The 15122-nt window shown below is 53.5% G+C and overlaps 1 protein-coding gene across 1 annotated transcript in view; it reads left to right on the top strand.

Annotated features, from left to right (window-relative positions):
* The window catches only part of SAP30BP (SAP30 binding protein), a 36645-nt gene extending 30569 nt beyond the window's left edge, over nucleotides 1-6076 (top strand). Inside the window, exons 6-11 of the mRNA XM_035026015.1 lie at nucleotides 171-262; nucleotides 1041-1101; nucleotides 1562-1613; nucleotides 2479-2537; nucleotides 3800-3884; nucleotides 4182-6076. Coding sequence (XP_034881906.1) covers nucleotides 171-262; nucleotides 1041-1101; nucleotides 1562-1613; nucleotides 2479-2537; nucleotides 3800-3884; nucleotides 4182-4363 — 531 coding nt within the window. The 3' untranslated portion in view covers nucleotides 4364-6076. The remainder of the gene's footprint in view (nucleotides 1-170; nucleotides 263-1040; nucleotides 1102-1561; nucleotides 1614-2478; nucleotides 2538-3799; nucleotides 3885-4181) is intronic.
* Nucleotides 6077-15122: the final 9046 nt, after the last annotated feature.

The following is a 15122-nucleotide window of genomic DNA, read 5'->3' as shown; positions in this document are numbered from 1 at the left end:
TCAGCGCTGGTCGCAGGCTGGGTGGAAAAAGACAATATGGCTGGAATAGGGCTTCGCATGGCTCTGTGGGTCTCCTGGGTCCAAGTGTCCACCCAGCACATGTGACCACAGGCTGGGATTGCCAGTGGGTTGGGCGGTGTCATAAGCGCCCTTCTGTTTCTCTTCCATAGGACAAGATCCAGAAGCTTTATGAGCGGAAGATAAAGGAAGGAATGGATATGAACTACATTATCCAAAGGAAAAAAGAATTTCGGAACCCCAGGTGAGTTTCTCATGGGCCTACAGGGTCAGTTGAGTCACTGATGTTGGCCCAGGGACTGGAATGCCCCCGTGGAGGTGGCAGGGAGAGGCCCAGCTAAGATCCCGCCTTTGCCCAAGGGGGCCACCACCCAGGCTGCAGTAACACAGAAACCAGGATGAAGAGTGGACGCCGAGAGGCCTGAGCTAGGTTCTCCTCCTCGCTCTGCTCCTAAGGCATACAGCCACACGAGGCCTCAGTCTCCTCATCTCTACAGTGAGGGAGTTGGACTAGACAGTCCCTATGGGTTCCTCTTTCTCCTCCAAACTGTCACTGATGCTGCATGCAGGTGACAGGTTTTAGGAACAGAGCTGTGTTCAAGTTTTATTCCATCCAGGGCCCTAGCAGGTGGCACACGTGGTAAAAAGTCCGGTATGGTGACATCAGGGACCTGCCCCAGCCCTTATGTGGGCCTGTGTATGGTAGCCCCGGCCCAGCCCCACAAACTCTAGGTCAGCTGTCTGGATAAGACCAAAAAAACACAGCCCTCACCTGGACACCATACTTGTCCTGGTGCCTGGCTAATGACCCATCTCTCTGGGAGTGGGGAGGACTCGGAATGATTTAATGTCAGGCCAGTGAATGTTTCCTCTTCTATCAGGAAGCTTGCTTGGAACAGTTCAGCTGGTTTAAAGGGTTCGTCTGAGCCCAGGAATTAGACAGTTCTGATCTCTCAAAATCTGCTGCCACACAAGGCATGGGACTAGGGCCTGCTCAGTGCCTTCTGCTGTTCTTCTTTCAGCATCTATGAGAAGCTGATCCAGTTCTGTGCAATCGATGAGCTGGGCACCAACTACCCGAAGGTATGCCTTGCACACACAGGCGGAGGGTTGAGGGGGCTGTCCAGGGCCCTGTGCTCACTCTGCTGGATTCGGCCTGGAGCCACTGAAAGGCCCATGTAGCAGTAGTGCTGACTGAAGAGCTCAGTCTCCGTCTCCCCTGCATGAGCCCCCGTGGCTCTGAAATAGTCCAGGAGAGAGATTGCAGCGACAGACCTGGCCCCGGGGCCCTGAGTGGTTGGGGCCTGAGTGCATACTCGCTGTGCTTCTACAGCCCAGCCCACAGACAAACACTCCGGGAGCAGATCGGCCGCCCCTGTGGCTGGAGACCAGGGATGACAGCTGAGCCCCTGTGCCCTTAAGGCAGGGGCCTCCAGGCCAGGAAAAATCCATGGAAAGACTTGGGGAGAAGGGACTTGGGTCTCTAAGCCATTTGTCATCCAATGACCCTTGCTGGGTGCAATGTTAACTCTTTCTTTTGCAGGATATGTTTGACCCCCACGGCTGGTCTGAGGACTCCTACTATGAGGCATTAGGTAGGTAGCCGTCCATCCGTCTGTCCTTTTGTCTGTTCAGTCAGCCAGCCAACATGTATTTCAGGGTTTCCTCTGTGTCAGGCCATGTCCAAGGAGGTGGGCATACAGCCTTGAATGAAACAGACCCACTGTGACTTAGGAGGCTTATGACCTGGCACAGAAGGCAAAGAGGGAGCAGTCCCAGCAGTGAGGGGTGTGGTGGGGGTGCAGGCAGGTGAAGGGGGCCGGAAGGGGGGACAGCCTTGCCGAGGAAGTCCTGTACGGGCTAAGTTCGAAGGTGCAGGGAGAGTGTCCCAGGTGGGGGGACAGCATGTCCTGAAGCCAGTGAGAAAGCATTTTCTCAAGTGTCCCTCAGGGAGAACGGGGAGGAATTTCAGAGTCCGAGCCCTCCACTGACAGATCTTAACCCAGTAGCCCATGGAACAGATCTGGCCTGTAGGTGTGTTTTGTTTGGCCCGCACAAGTTTTGCTTTAATTTGAATGAGTTGCCAACATTTTACCTCAAATCTGTAGTCCCGGCTTCTCTTGGTCAGCGGGAAGGTCGTCCACACGTGGCCTGCATCCCCACGTGGCGACAGTCAGCTGGGGCTCAGGAGCAGCCGGCCCCTCCCCACAGGGTGCACAGTCCCAGCCCCTGAGCCTTCCAGTGTGAGGCCTCTGCTCGATGCTGGCCAAGGGCCAGCGCTTCCATTTGTCCCTCACGAAAGGACAGTGAGCCCCGTGGCCTGGAGGCTACCTGTGTGCACTGAGCAAGAGCACAGGGGACACGGCAAGTGCTGGTGTGGGGTCCCTCGGCCTAAAGTGGCCCTTCACATGGGAGCTGTTCCCAGGGCTGCTTTTCTCAGATCTTCTCTTGTCTTTGTAGCTAAAGCCCAGAAGATTGAAATGGACAAATTGGAAAAGGCCAAAAAGGAACGAACCAAAGTAAGTGACGGGTGAATGTCCTGCTGGGAGGGGCAGGTATGTGCAGTGTCGTTCCCCAGCCCTCACCTTCAGTTTGAGCGTGCCTCTCAGGTGCTTCCATTTGGTTTCCTGGGGTCTTGGGGTTTGCTGTAGCTCCCTGCTCCCCTCGCAGCCGCAGCGCCCCGCTGGCTCTCGCTGCTGGCGTCAAGGTCCTCCCCGGCCTGATAGACTGGCAGGTCTTCCTTCTGAGAGCGCTTTCCTGGCCTCCAGATCTGATCTCCTCAGTCCGCCTCAGTGCCTCCTTGAAGGTACCGTGTCCAGTGGCCAGGTGACCCCTTATTTTAGGGCCCTGAGCACCACTTCTTCCCAAGCAGCACCATCTGAATCCTTTGGGGAACAGAAATTTGGCTCTGAGACTGAATGTCCTCAGGGCACCAGCTGAGGCTCCAGGATGCCTCCCCACCCCCAGGCAGGGGCTGCAGCCCTGGTGTGCTGGCAGCTCTCGGAGCGGCTGCTGGGGTGATCAGGTTTTCTCATTCTTAGTGCTGGTGGAATGTCCCTTCTGGCCCTTTCCCTCCCCGTTCCAAACCCCAGGCTTAGTGTGGGCCATGTCTGCAGCGCCCGGGGATCAAAGCTGTGCTGTTCCTGTGCGGGTGGGTCCACCTCCACCCAGAATGTGAGGCAGGGCAGCAAGTCGGTTTGCCCTGCATGTGCAGAAACTTGGTGACACCGGGAGCATTCCTTGGTGTGTTTGGAAGGCTCTCCTCGGAGCGCCTGGGTGGCTCAGTCAGTTAAGTCAGACCATGACCTTTGGCTTTGGTCAAGATCTGAGGGTCCTGGGATCGAGCCCCACTTCGGGCTTCCTGGACGCAGCAGGGAGCCTGCTTCTCCCTCTGCCTGCCGCTCCCCCTGCTTGTGCTCGCTCTCTCTCGCTCTCTGTCAGATAGATAGATAAAATCTTTAAAAAAAAAAAAGTCTCCTCAAAGTAGTAAAAATAGGTCCTCTCTCTCCGTCTTCCTCTGTCCCTCCCCACTCCTAAAAAATAAAAGGGGCCCCTGGGTGGCTCAGTCAGTTAAACATCCCACTCTTGATTTTGGCTCAGGTCTGGATCTCTGGGTCGTGAGATCGAGCCCCGAGTCAGCTCCATGCTGGGTGTGGCACCTGCTCAGGACTCTTTCTCTCCCTCTCCCCCTCACCTTAAAAAAACAAAAGGTAGTGAGCCAGCAGAAGGACGTGGATAGACAGTTGGGCACCGCCCTTACCTCTTTCCTCTCTCCCTCCAGATCGAGTTTGTGACGGGCACCAAGAAAGGTACCACGACGAACGCCGCAGCCACGACCACCAGCACGGCCAGCACAGCGGTGGCAGGTAGAAGGCGGCTTGTCCACTTCCCACCGCACCACACATGGAGCCAGGGTTTCCCTGCCTTGTTTGGGGGAGCAGGGGCCTTGGGGATCTGGGCCTAGGCTCCACCTTGCTGTGCTTTGTTCTGACTCCCGAGCTTGTTAAGGCCTCTTGGGAGCCTGGGCTGGGGTCCCCCGTTCACTGGCTGCCCCTCACATTTCTGTGGCTGGGCCCCCAGACTCTGACCGCTGGCCCTGCTAGAAAAGGGGCTGTTGCTGTTCGGTTTGTCTTGGCCCTGACGCCTCCCTCGCCTTGTTCCAGATGCCCAAAAGAGGAAGAGCAAGTGGGACTCGGCCATCCCAGTGACGACGATAGCCCAGCCCACCATCCTCACCACCACGGCCACCCTGCCCGCCGTCGTCACGGTGACCACCAGTGCCAGTGGCTCTAAGACCACGGTCATCTCCGCCGTGGGCACCATCGTGAAAAAGGCCAAGCAGTGACCCGAGGGCCCAGCCTGGGGTGGCTCGGACATTCTCCGAGGGGAGCTGCCGCTCCAGGACCTGAGGAGACTGTGCAACCCGGCGACGGACGTCGGTGCCCAGGTGCCGCCTTGTTGACTTCAGGACTGGGATCTGCTCCCAGATGCCACCCCCCGGGAAGCCTCTGTGCGGCCGCCCAGCCGGGAAGGGGACATTGGCACAGAGGAGGCGGCCGCTGTGGACAGTGTCCACACACCACTCGGAGTCCGGTGCCCTCTCAGAAGCGCCATATTCTCACAGCTCGGGCCTCTTCTGTGGTCAGTTTTGAGGCAGAAGTGGAAGTTCCGAGTGCTCTCTCCAGCTCCTCTTGTTGGGGTGGCTACCTCAGGGTTGGTGGTAGAGCGGCCGAAGCCCGCGGCACTAGTCCGTGGGGGTGGCCCAGGAAGTTGCCGTGCTCACTCCCAGCGTCTGCCTCTCGGCGCGGGCAGGCGGGAGTCCAGAGAGCCGGGGGGGTGGGGGGGCTCTTCCCGCTCTGCGCTGCCCTGATCCTGAAACCCGGCCAGTTCTCAGACAAGAGCCGAGGCCTCCGGGGGGGGGGGATTGAGCCCTCCCCAACCACTTTTTAGACACACCCCAGCTTTTGAAGTCAAGCCAGTTACCAGAAGGCCTGGGTTGGATCCCCAGCCCATGCAGGGAGCCCGGGAGGCCTGAGCGCCTGGCCAGGGCTGCCTGGTGCCTCAGTGCCCAACGAGCGCGGCCAGCAGGCTCCCCGCGGTGTGCGTCATGAATCACCTCCTGCCTCGGCCCGCGGCAACTCACTGTTTACGTGGAAGCCAGGCTCTTGGGAGGCTCCTGCCACCCCACCTTTCCTGTGCCTGTTATCTCGGCCCCACAGCAGCGCCTGGGCAGCGCCTGCGGCCGCCGGGCTCCTCTTAAGGCCAAAACCGATTCCAGCTGCCGTCGGCCCATGAGTCCAGAAGGAATTCACTCGCCTTCCTTGCTCCTTGGCCACTCTCCAGGCCCGCAGAAGGGCTCCGTGTCAGAGAGGGAAGCCGGGCCGGGAAGAGCCGTGTTGCTTCGGTGGCACAGGCGGAGCATTTGGAAGGAGGTGCTGAGATGACGTCTGGCAACTGCTGCATCACCAGAGGAGCAGGACGATCCTGCCCCCCATCCCCAAAATCACTGTTGACTCATGGGCATCCCTCCCCGCCTCGCCCCCCTCCACACACGTGGGCGCTGAGAGAGGTCAGTGGTCACCCTCCCCTCCTTTGATGGGACTTAGCAACCCTGGAGAGGAGCTGCGACCGCCAGCGGAGGCCCCTCCGTCGTGCGAGGGCCCCCGGGCTTGTGCGGGAGGCCGTGCGGCGCCGCGGGAGTGGCCGGCAGACACCCGGCACCTCTGCTCTGGATCCTGGTTTGAACGAGTTGTGTTGAGTTGTGTGTCCTGGGCCCTTAGCTCTGTGAGGCTTCCCGATCAGGTCCCCGGAATAAAGCTTCCTAAGGCGACTGTGAGGCGTCCACGAGGTGATTTATGCACGAGCTGTATGAACTGTGAGGTACAACTGTTTGTTGCTGGCCCATCCAGTTCTTTCATTTAGACCAAGGAGAGACGCAGACTGCACAGCAGATAAGACTGGCCAGAGACAGGACGCCTGGGTGGCTCAGTCGGTTAAGCGGCTGCCTACGGCCCAGGTCATGATCCCAGGATCCTGGGATCGAGTCCCACATCGGGCTCCCTGCTCTGCGTGGAGCCTGCTTCTCCCTCTCTCTCCCTCTGCTTGTGCTCTCTCTGTCAAATAAATAAAATCTTTAAAAAAAAAAAAAGACTGGCCAGAGTCATGGCCCTTGGCTATCCTCTGGGCACCCCCTGCCCTGCCCCTGAGCAGTAATGACCACTCGCCCAATGAGTTGGGCAGCCCCAGGTGGCCATGCTGTTCCCCTTAGAAGCCTTGTGAGTTGGGTCAAGGCCTCAAATCCCTCTGAACTTGACTTTACTCTTCTGTAAGACAGGATTAGTTTCTGCCCACCTTAGTCCCACTGAGGGTGGCATGGGGTCGAATTACTAGTACCTTTCTGTGGAGACTGGATGTTGCAGGCACTAGGGACCCAAGTGATTTCTGCCTGGTTGGCCCCTTCTCACAGAGAACTCAGTCTGGACAAACTGAACTCTGTCCCAGCCACCCAGGCATCCCTGCCCTCTTCCTATAGTTCTAACCTATAGTGACGACCTCAGGATCCATACCTGGGATCCTGTGCTGTCCCCACTCACGTGGGCCCCTTGGGAAGCCCTTTCCCCGTCACCATCCTTCCTGCTTAGTTCCGGCCCTCCTCCCTCTCGTGGCAGTTTGCTCCGACCTCGTCTGTATGTTGTCTCAGCCTCCCCACTCCCATCCAACCCCATCTGGCCTCATCCTACACCCCCCTCACCATGGGGCTCTCACCAGGTCACATGGTCCCCTGCTTTCCACCCAAGAGGCCCCCCTTCAGTGTGGCAATGCAGGGCTGCCAACAGCCTCGCCACTGCCAGCCTCCCAGCCTCCAGGTCCTCTTCTCTACTGCCCTTTAACCGTCCCCACCCGTGCACCTGCAGCACTTCCAGATGCGGCTCGGGCTTTCCCTCCCAGGCTCCCCTGGGCATTCATCACTCCCTTCTCGTGCCTCGTAACTACATACACATTGCAGGGCTGAGACCACTCGGGTCTCCTGGTTCTCCTTGTGAGTGGAGAGAGAGTGGTCAACCAGGCTGTGGCCCAAGTGCCCAGGTGATTGGAGGGACAGAGGGATGGAAGGAGAGGTGGTTCCCGCCCCCTTGGTCACTGGACTGAAAGCTCCCGACCCTCGTACCCTGCCCTCCCAGCTTCCTGTTGTAGATTGTCCACACATTGGCAGTTGCTGAGGCTCAGTCATGGGCACAGGAAGGTTCATTATCCCCTCTAATTTTGTATATGTTTAAAATCTCTTGGGCGCCTGGGTGGCTCAGTCGTTAAACATCTGCCTTCGGCTCAGGTCATGGTCCCAGGGTCCTGGGATCGAGCCCCGCATCGGCCTCCCTGCTCGGCGGGAAGCCTGCTTCTCCCTCTCCCACTCCCTCCGCTTGTGTTCCCTCTCTCGCTGTATCTCTCTTTGTCAAATAAATAAAATCTTTAAAAAAAAAAGGAAAAAACCCCTTGTTCTCTGTACACTACGACTCACAACAACCACAAAACACTTCTGACACCAATGTATGGGCTTTCCACATCATGTAATTCTGACACCAACTGCCTGTAGTTTGTGAGAGCTTTGTCCAACAAGAGGGGGGACCCCCCCACTCAAATGCTCATTGTAGGGCCGGGCCTCTGGTACTTCTGAACAACTGGCTATAAATTGGGGGGTCCCATGACCCGCTCCTCAGACTCAATAATTGGTTAGAATGGATCACAGGACTCAGGAAAACGGTTTACTTAATGGATTACTGGTTTATAAAAGAATACAACTAAGGAAGAGCCAGATAGAAGAGATGCATAGAGGCTCAGTATGGAGCAAGGGGCTTGGAGCTTGCATGCCTTCTCTGGGCACACCACCCTCCCAGCAGGCCAGGTGTTCAGCAACCTGGGAGCTCTCTGAACCCCCTTTGGTTAAAATGTTCATGGCAGCTTCATTACTAGGTGTGATGGATTAAATCATTGAGTATTAGTGATGGAACTGAATCTCCAGCCCATCCCTCTCCTCCCCAGAGGTCGGTAGGGGCAGGGGTAGGGGTGGGGGAGTGTTCAAGCCAAAAGTTCCAACTCTAATCACGTGGTTGGTTCCCCTGACAAAGAGCGCCCCCATCCTTCGTGGCTTTCCAAAAGTCACCTCATTAACATAAACTCTGTTGTGGTTGAAAGGGGCCTGTTATGAATAACAAAAGACACTCCTTTCGCTTTTATCACTCCAGAGCTGCTCCAGGAATCATGGACAATGACCAAATATAGATCTCTTATATCACATCACCATTGTACACTATTTTTTTTTAAGATTTTATTTATTTATTTGACAGAGAGTGACAGAGAGGGAACACAAGCAGGGGGAGTAGGAGAGGGAGAAGCAGGCTTCCCGCTGAGCAGGGAGCCTGATGCGGGGCTCAATCCCAGGGCCCTGGGATCATGACCTGAGCCGAAGGCAGATGCTTAACGACTGAGCCACCCAGGCGCCCCCAAATGTGGTATTTAGATACTAAAGAATATTATTCAACCTTAAAAAGGCAGGAACTCTTGCCACATGCAACATAGATGGACATTATAAGTGGAAATAAGCCAATTACAGAAAGACAAATACTGTATGATTCCACTTATATGAGGTTTCTAAAGGAGTCAAATTCATTGAGACAAAAAAATAGAATGGTAGTTAACCAGGGGGTGGAAGAGAAAGAAATGGGGAGCTGTTTAATGGGTATAGAGTTTCAGTTCTCAAGTTGAAAAGTTCTGGAGACCTGTTGCCCAACAATGTGAATATACTTAACACTATTGAACTGTACATTTACAAATGATTAAAATGGTAATTTTTATGTTATATGTTTTTACCACAATTAAAATCTTTTGGGTTGTTTTGTAATAATAGTAATTTTTAAGTTTCTACCTTGGGGCGCCTGGGTGGCTCAGTCGTTAAGCGTCTGCCTTCTGCTCAGATCATGATCCCAGGGTTCTGGGATCGAGCCCCATATCGGGCTCCCTGCTCAGCGGGGAGTCTGCTTCTCCCTCTCCCTCTGCCCCTCCCCCTGCTCGTGCACGTGCTCTCTCTCTCTCTCTCTCAAATAAAATCTTAAAAAACAAAAAAAAGTTTCTACCTTGTTTGAGGAAAGCATCAGCATCCTAGAAACTGACTGGAAAGCAAAGCCTTTTGGTGAACGCACTAACCCCTCCAACCTGCTCTTACCTACAGGTCCCGGAAGTGAGCCAGAGCCTCCAGCAGGGTTCCTGCCCTCCAGCCTCGCCCTGCAAGCAAACCATCCCTGCTGCAAACTGGCCATTTCTCCTTCCAAAAGGGGTTTTGTGCAATTCGGACTTTTTCATAAACCGACACTCTTGTTTGTATAGCCTCTAGTCAATGGGAGATTTTTGTAGTCAGAAACGGAGGACCTCCCTTAAGTCCTGAACAGGTTTTCCTAATTCCCAAAGTTTTACATATTTTCCTAGTTTACTACTCACTAAATGTGTGAATAGGACTTTACCCCCCTTTTATTATTCAACATTCTTTTTTTTTTTTTTAAAGATTTTATTTATTTATTTGAGAGAGAGAATGAGAGAGAGCAAGCACATGAGAGGGGGGAGGGTCAGAGGGAGAAGCAGACTCCCTGCCGAGCAGGGAGCCCGATGCGGGACTCGATCCCGGGACTCCGGGATCATGACCTGAGCCGAAGGCAGTCGCTTAACCAACTGAGCCACCCAGGCGCCCTATTATTCAACATTCTTAAAGTCTTACTTATTTTTTTAAAGATTTTATTTAAGAGAGACACAGCGAGAGAGGGAACACAAGCAGGGGGAGTGGGAGAGGGAGAAGCAGGCCTCCCGCAGAGCATGGAGCCGGATGTGGGGCTCGATCCCAGGACCCTGGGACCATGACCAGAGCCGAAGGCAGATGCTTAACGCCTGAGCCACCCAGGCGCCCCAAGATTTTATTTTTTTTAAGATTTTATTTATTTATTTATTTGACAGAGCACAAGCAGGGGAAGTACTTGGCAGGCAGAGGAAGAGGGAGAAGCAGGCTCTCCGCCGAGCCAGGAGCCCAATGCGGGGCTGGATCCCAAGACTCTGGGATCACGACCTGATCCGAAGGCAGATGCTTAACCGATGGAGGCACCCAGCGCCCCTAAAGATTTTATTTTTAAGTAGTCTCTACCCCCAACATGGGGCTTCTGTACCAAGCCAGCCAGATGCCCCCTTAAAGTCCTATTTTAGGGGTGCCTGGGTGGCTCACTCAGCTAAGTGACTCTTGGTTTCCAATTCAGGTCTTGATCTCAGGGTTGTGAGTTCATGTCCCATGCTGGGCATGGAGCCTACTTAAAAAAAAAGAAGTCCTGGGGCGCCTGGGTGGCTCAGTTGTTGGGCGTCTGCCTTCGGCTCGGGTCGTGGTCCTGGGGTCCTGGGATCAGGCCCCGCATCGGGCTCCCTGCTCCGTGGGAGGCCTGCCTCTCCCTCTCCCACTCCCCCTGCTTGTGTTCCCTCTCTTGCTGTGTCGCTCTCTGTCAAATAGATAAAATCTTTAAAAAAAAAAAAAAAAGTCCTATTTTAGCTTTACATTTCAGACCTGTTCAATAAAATACGAAATAATAAAAAAAAGTAAAAGTTTCTATAACCCAAAAAGAAGCATTTATCCTATATTTTGGAGGACTTCGGTTGTTTTTTTTTTTATTTTTTTAAGCAAGCTCCACACCCACATCCAGCGTGGGGCTTGAACTCACAATCCCTCCCGAGATCAGGAGTTACATTCTCTACTGACTGAGTCAGCCATATCCTACATTTTTGGAGGCACATAGTTCATCCCCTGTTGATGAAGGGAACTTCTATTTTTCTTTTTTAATCAGAAGGATAGCTTCTATTAATGTAGAAACAGAAAATCACCATTCTTCAACCTCCAAATTCAGGCAGAGATCAACAAGGGATGCCGACTAAAACCATTCAGTGAAAGTTTGCTGGGAAGTGGGCAGGGTGACAAAGCATCATCACCCCCCAGCTTACTTCTTAATCACAAAGTAAATAATGTATTTTTACAATGGAGAGAGATGGCAGTCATTTCCTTAATAATCACTAACAGCGAGGCAGCTGAGATCATGTGCCACCCAATAAAACACACCCAGCATCATCTAGGACCATCCTTGCCAAAAATGTTTCACCTAAATCTAATCAGGCTTTTAGACATTAACTTCTAGTTTACAGGAAGCTAAAAAAAAAAAAGTCCAATGACACTATGAGGAAGTAATCATACAAATCTGGACAGTGGGACATTCTGCAGATCACTACTGGCCTGTCTCTTCAAAAGGTCAATGGTGCGGGGGAAGTAAGCAAGAAAGAGGGGCACCTGGGTGGTTCGGTGGGTCAGTTAAGTGACTACCTTCGGTTCAAGTCATAATCTCAGGGTCCTGGGACTGAGCGTCATGTCAGTCTCCATGATCACCAGGGCATCTGCTTCTCCCTCTCCCCCACAACCCCCGTGTGCGCACTCTCCCTCTCTCAAATAAATAAATAAAATCTCTAAAAAAAAATTTTTTAATTAATAAAGTAAGAAAAAGAAAGCAATCAAATGCAATGGATTGGACTCAAATTCAAAAGGAAACAGTTTAAAAAAGTTTAAAAAAAGGAAACAGTTACAACAGACATTTTTGGGACAACTAAGAAATTTTAATATGACTGAATCATGGATAACAGGACATTTTTGTTCATTTTCTTAGGTGTGACAAAGTTATTGTGGTTGTGGGGAGCTGTTCTTGGGAGATGCATGCCTTGAGTGTCAAGGGATGAAATGTCATGATCTCTTAAATTCAAATAAAAAGATATATAAGTACATAACAAATATATAGATAAAGCAAATATGGCAAAATGTTAACTCTTGCGTCTGGGTGGTAAAAAATATGAGTGATCTTTGTACTCTTCTTGCGACTGTTTTTGTATGTTTACAAATACGCAAAATAAAAAGTTGGGGGGAAATAATTTTTTATTTTTTTATCTATTTTTTAAAATATTTTATTTATTTATTTGAGAGAGCACACACAAACGGGGGAGTGGCAGGCAGAGGGAGAGGGAGAAGCAGGCTCCCCGTTGAGCAGAGAGCCCAATTCAGGGCTGGATCCCAGGACCCTGCGATCATGACCAGAGCCGAAGGCAGATGCTTAACCAACTGAGCCACCCAGGCACCCCACAAAATGTTAACTCTTGCATCTAGGTGGTAAAAAATACAAGTGATCTTTGTACTCTTCTTTCAACTGTTTTTGTATGTTGGCAAATATTCAAAATAAAAAGTTGGGGGAAGACGAACCATGAGAGACTATGGACTCTGAGAAACAAACTGAGGGTTCTAGAAGGGAGGGGGGTGGGGGGGTGGGTTAGCCTGGTGGTGGGTATTGAGGAGGGCACGTTCTGCATGGAGCACCGGGTGTTATACGCAAACAATGAATCATGGAACACTACATCAAAAACTAATGATGTAATGTACGGTGATTAACATAACATAATAATAAAAAAAAAGTTGGGGGAAATAATTTTTTTTTTAATTTTATTTATTGGGACAACTAGGCGGCTCAGTCAGTTAAGCAGCTGCCTTTGGCTCAGGTCATGATCCCAGGGTCCTGGGATTGAGTCCCACGTCCGGCTCCCTGCTCAGTGGGGAGCCTGCTTCTCCCTCTCCCTCTGCTGCTCACCCTGCTTGTGCTCTTTCTCTCTGTCTAATAAATAAATAAATTATTTTTTTAACAAAAGATTTTATTTATTTATTTGACAGGGAGAGCACAAGCCAGGAAGAGGCAGAGGGAGAAGGCGAAGCAGGCTGTCTGCTAAGCAGGGAGCCCGATGTGGGGCTTGATCCTAGGACCCTGAAATCATGACCCGAGCCGAAATCAAGTCAGATGCTCAACTGACTGAGCCACCCAGATGCCCCTGGGGGAAAAATAATTTAACAGGGGTCTATTGAGCAATCCCCTAGCCCCAGGGAGAGACCAGGCCTAGCAACTGTCCACCCGAGGGGTGTCTCCCTCAGTTAGAGAGGTGGTTGACAGTGGGTCTCTAGAATGGTCACCAGACTGTTTTGATCACACATCCACTGTTGATCATTTACCTTGTTTATTTGTAGACACACGTACCACTCTACAATAAGTGATGTACATTGTCAAACACAAAAACAGTGGATCATCTGGCACATCCCTGGAGAGTCTGCAGTCCACTTTGGAGACCCATCGTTAAGCAGAGGGTGCTTGGCTGCTTTGTCAGTAGAGCATGGGACTCCTGATCTCAAGGCCGTGAGTTTAAGCCCCACGTTGGGCATACAGCTTACTTTATTTATTTATTTTTAATTTTATTTATTTGTCAGGGAGAGAGAGAGCAGGGGGAGTGGCAGGCAGAGGGAGAGGGAGAAGCAGACTCACCGCTGAGCAGGGAGCCCGACATGGGGCTCGATCCCAGGACCCCAGGATCATGACCTGAGCTGAAGGCAGATGCTTCACCGACTGAGCCACCCAGGCTCAGTGCCCCAAATAAGATCTTTAAAAAAAAAAAAAAAAAAAAGACCACTGGGCAGGCGGGCAAGGGAGACTGTGGCTCACACAGTTGCAGGGAGCACTCATGTATCCATGGCACTTCCACATCCGGTCCCACCTGCCCCCGTGATCAGTCTGAGAGCTGGCAGGGCACAAGCCTGTTTACAGATGAGAGCACTGACAGCTGGGAGGCTTTGTGGCAATCCCATCTGGTTCAGCCACACTTTCACTGAGCACCTGCTATGTGCCAGGCACTGTGCTAGGTCCTGGAAATTAAAAGATGTGCTGGAGGGATGCCTGGGTGGCTCAGTCGGTTAAGCGTCTGCCTTCGGCTCAGGTCATGATCCCAGGGTCCTGGGATCGGGCCCCGCATTGGGCTCCTTGCTCGGCCAGGAGCCTGCTTCTCTCTCTGCCTGCCACTCTTCCTGCTTGTGCTCTCTCCCTCTCTCTCTCTCTGAAAAATAAATAAACAAACAAACAAAAAAATTAAAAAAATAAAGATGTGCTAGAGAGCATCCATCCTCAGGGCTCACAGTCTAGTGGGAAAGAGAAACCCCTAAACAGATCATTTCAAGCCAATATGGCAAATGAGAAGAAAAAGCCATGCCCTGGGGGGCGGGGGGGTGGCTACAGGGACACATAATCCCACCAAGGGTGCAGGGAGGTCAAGAGGCTCCCTGGAGCATGACATCAGCCTTCAAGTGAAAGAAGGATAAACCAGGCTGGTTGGGGGCAGCGGCCTGGGAGAATGGAGACATCCCGAGCAGAGGGCCCGGCCTCCAGCGAAAGCACGGTGGCCGGAAGCTGCATGGTTTGGGCAGCCGGGCTGCTAGCCATGGGGTGTTGTCTGGCACTGTTGGCAGGTGGGGCGAGAGAAGGAGACCAGGTTGGGGTCATGGAGCAACTTGAGAGGCTCCAGCTTGAACACGTGTGGCACTTGAAAGACTGCACGCAGAGGACCGCAGGGGTCAGATTTGTGAACCGGCTTGTCAAGAACAACTGTAACAACTGGAGTGCCCACTCCATGTCGGGTCGGTGCCGGCCACTTGATGGGTATTACTCCCATTTTAAGGAGGTTTAAGTACCTTGCCTGAGGACACTCAGGGAAGCAGTCCTTACTGGGATCTCCCTCTGGACACACGTGGAGGCGGGGGGAAGGGGAGGCCGAGCGGACCCCGGGAATGACAGATCGGGCTGGGGCATCCCTGGGCCCGCGCCTCGCGCCTCGCGCCGGCACAGGACGGAAGGCAAGCGCACGGTCGACTGCGGGTTTGGCCGTCGGGGCCGCGGGGCTGCTCACAGCCTAGCGTCCGGAGGTGGGAGGGCGCGGGCGGAGCCGGGGGCTAACAGGCCACCCCCCCACCCCACCCCCACCCCCACCCCCCGGCCCGAGGCAGCCGGGCGCCGAGTCTGCAGCCTGGCGGGGCGGGGAGGCGCGGCGCCCGGGGCTGGACTGGAGAGAGGGGGGAGGCTCCGCCCCCGCCCCCGCCGCCGCCGGTCGGGGCGCAGGGGCCGGGCGCCGGGGGAGCCGCAGCCTTTTCCGGGGGGCGGGCCCGGCGGCGGCGGCGGCGGCGGCAG

This window comes from Mirounga leonina, unplaced genomic scaffold (assembly GCF_011800145.1).
Source record: "Mirounga leonina isolate KUSES-001 unplaced genomic scaffold, KU_Mleo_1.0 Mir_197, whole genome shotgun sequence".
NCBI classification, from domain to species: domain Eukaryota; kingdom Metazoa; phylum Chordata; class Mammalia; order Carnivora; family Phocidae; genus Mirounga; species Mirounga leonina.
Note: the sequence above shows the minus strand (reverse complement) of the source record. Positions and strands in the feature narration are given on the sequence as shown.